The sequence below is a fragment of the Myotis yumanensis genome, unplaced genomic scaffold (assembly GCF_028538775.1).
Source record: "Myotis yumanensis isolate MYYU_CA2020_CCGP unplaced genomic scaffold, mMyoYum1.0.hap1 SCAF_2, whole genome shotgun sequence".
Classification (NCBI taxonomy): Eukaryota; Metazoa; Chordata; class Mammalia; order Chiroptera; family Vespertilionidae; genus Myotis; species Myotis yumanensis.
In genome coordinates, this window is record NW_027223753.1 from 76814193 (window position 1) to 76817026 (window position 2834).

The window sequence follows — 2834 nt, forward strand, 5'->3', positions numbered from 1 at the left end:
TTTCCCAAACCTATACGGCCATAAAATATGGTTGTCAGATGAGATATTGGACATCCAATTTAAAGTTGAATTTCAGATAAACAGCAAATAATGTTTTAATATAACTAAGGGATATTGCATGGAACATAGTATGTGGGATTAGAATTCTGAGGAACACTTGCACAACACGTTACACCTCAGAGATATTTTATGATGTGTCTCTGATGAGACAAGAAATGCACTCCAGCCCTAACCGGTTTGGCTCAGTGGATGGAGCGTCGGCCTGTGGACTGAAGGGTCCCAGGTTCGATTCCAGTCAAGGGCATGTACCTTGGTTGCGGGCACATCCCCAGTAGGGGGTGTGCAGAAGGCAGCTGATCTGTGTTTCTCTCTCATCGATGTTTCTAACTCTCTATCCTTCTCCCTTCCTCTCTGTAAAAAATCATTAAAATATATTTTTTTTTAAAAAGAAAGAGAAATGCACTTCACTCCCAGGACTCCATACATTTTTAAGAGATCTGTTTGATGGAGTTTAAACCTCTTTATATTAATTGTGGTAGGTTCTAAATATTTGTTATCATTTTTTTTTGTAATGAGACTTTAAAATCTACTCTATTAGCAACTTTTAAATATATGATACAGTATTATTAACTATAGTCACTGTGCTCTACATTACATCTTCGTGCCTTATTATTTTAAAACTGGAAATTTGTACCTTTTGACCACCTTTACCAATTTCACCTCCACCCCAAGCTGTGCCTCTGGCAATCACCAATCTGTTCTCTGTATCTATGAGTTTCTCTTTTTTATGACTTAAATTTTTTTACTGGTTAGAATTTAAAAGATGTCAACATTTCCAGCCGCTAAGAATGTACTAGACAAAAATCAAGGAACCATAATTTTGATATCTATGAAAAAGTAAATTGAAATGAGCTGCTTAGAAAATGTAGAAATTTCATTGTTGAAACCCTTTGAAACCTTTCTGTTTTCTTTTTCTTCCTGTTTCTATGTCACATTCACTGGTTATCCGAAGAGGAAGAGACTGAAGAATTGTGGAAGGAATTTCTACTCATGCAAGCATCATATAACCTTAAGTCCTTTGGGGAAAGTAATTCTTGGCAAACATTCCAGGACCATGTATAAGTAGAAAAGGTTTCATAAAACGACTCATTTTTAGTGTCTACTCCAACCAAATCCCCTCGGATCTTATGCCAGAAATTTAGCATTTCTTTCCAGTGCTCAAGAGCAATTCCTAAGTTATAGGTTTCTGTAGCTCTCTTCACATGCGGTTTAAGAGCAGCTGCCTCAGTCACTGTCCATTTCTGCTTTTTCTTCAACATTTGGTCAATGGTGAGGATCTCAGTTGGGTAGCCGGAGGGAGAGTCGACAGGCTTTATATTTGCTGCCTGTGTTTTCCAATCTCTTTTATGGAAAAAGTAGTTATCAAAGAAACTCAGAGGCTCCTTTCTCCTAAGCATTTCTAATTTATGCATGTCTTTGAATGGCTTTCCCATTACCAGCCCATCCACATTAGGAAACAACGGAAAGATGGGTATTTTTGAATATGGGTTGTCTGAAGGAGGATTGCATCTCCTGAGCTCCTCAAGATATCTGAATAAATCCTTTTCTTTCATTATTGCAATCCGAGTAGCATTAGCAAAGGCAGTTGTGCTTGAGGTCAGAGGTGTGCACATGTCTGGCTTAAATCTCCTTTTTCCATAATCTGTATGGGAGGGATTCCACAATATTCCTGCAGTGGTTTCTTGGAATTTTCTTTGGAAATAGCTTACTAATTCTATTATAGCCTTTCTGGGTAAGGCTGAAATCTCTACAAGCTTTGATAGAATTTCAAACAACAGGATCCCTGGGTTGCCAGAAAAATCTAAACACTTGTCTTTTTCTGGAACCACAGCTCTAAGGAAGCGGTCCTTATCTGTTAGCACCTTTATAAAGTCTGAGAAATTCACTTTCCCATCTCGGTCAATATCAGCATATTTTAATTCATTATAGACATCACACTTGGTTAGATGCATTCCCACCTTAGCTAAAGTGCACATCATTCCATGAAAATCAATACAGTCGGTTTTATCCTTGGTAAAGAAGTTGTAGGCATCTTGGAAGGCTTGAATTTGTGAAGCACTCAATTTCCTTTCTTTGTGCCGTAATTGGCATGGGAGAGATCGTGGTAAATCTTTATCCCTCTTGCCATGGGAGCTGGGTACTTTTGTTAGAGGATCCAGCTTAAATTTTTTGCTTAATGTCAGAAACTGCCATGTGGCCAGTAACTCTGTCTCCAGTCCCACAGCACCTTGCTCCGCTGCCTTCATGTGCTTCCGCTCTGTCGAGTTTTGTTTTTCTTTAGGTTGTTGGATTTTTTAAGATTATATGTATACTAGAGACCCAATGCACAAAATTTGTGTGTGTGTGTGTTGGGGGGTCCCTCAGCCCGGCCTGCACCCTCTCACAATCCGGAACCCCTCGCTCCTAAACACCCACCTGCTGGCTCCTTACCGCTTGGCTTGCTGCTCCCTAGCACTGCTCCTTAGCACCACCACTGCACTCGCCAGCTGTGAATCTGACTTCTGGCTGAGCGATGCTCCAGCTGTGGGAGCACACTGACCACCAGGGGTAGCTCCCACGTTGAGTGTCTGTCCCCTGGTGGTCAGTGCGCATCACAGCGACCGATTGACCAGTCATTCGGTCACTTAGGCTTCTATATATATAGATTTCCAGTACACGGGATGATGCTCCAATCAACTGAGCCACACAGGCTAGGGCTCTATATATAGATTTCACTTAGCATAATGCCCTCAAGGTCTATCCATGTTATTGCAAATGACAATATTTCCTTCTTT

At 40.6% G+C, this 2834-nt stretch overlaps 1 protein-coding gene across 1 annotated transcript; it reads right to left on the reverse strand.

The window, feature by feature from the left end:
* Positions 1–934: 934 nt before the first annotated feature.
* On the reverse strand, positions 935–2253 carry LOC139001911 (EF-hand calcium-binding domain-containing protein 3-like). Its single transcript, XM_070403418.1, is given in 3 exon segments — positions 935–1003; positions 1005–2231; positions 2233–2253. Coding segments are annotated over 3 exon segments (1317 nt in total).
* Positions 2254–2834: the final 581 nt, after the last annotated feature.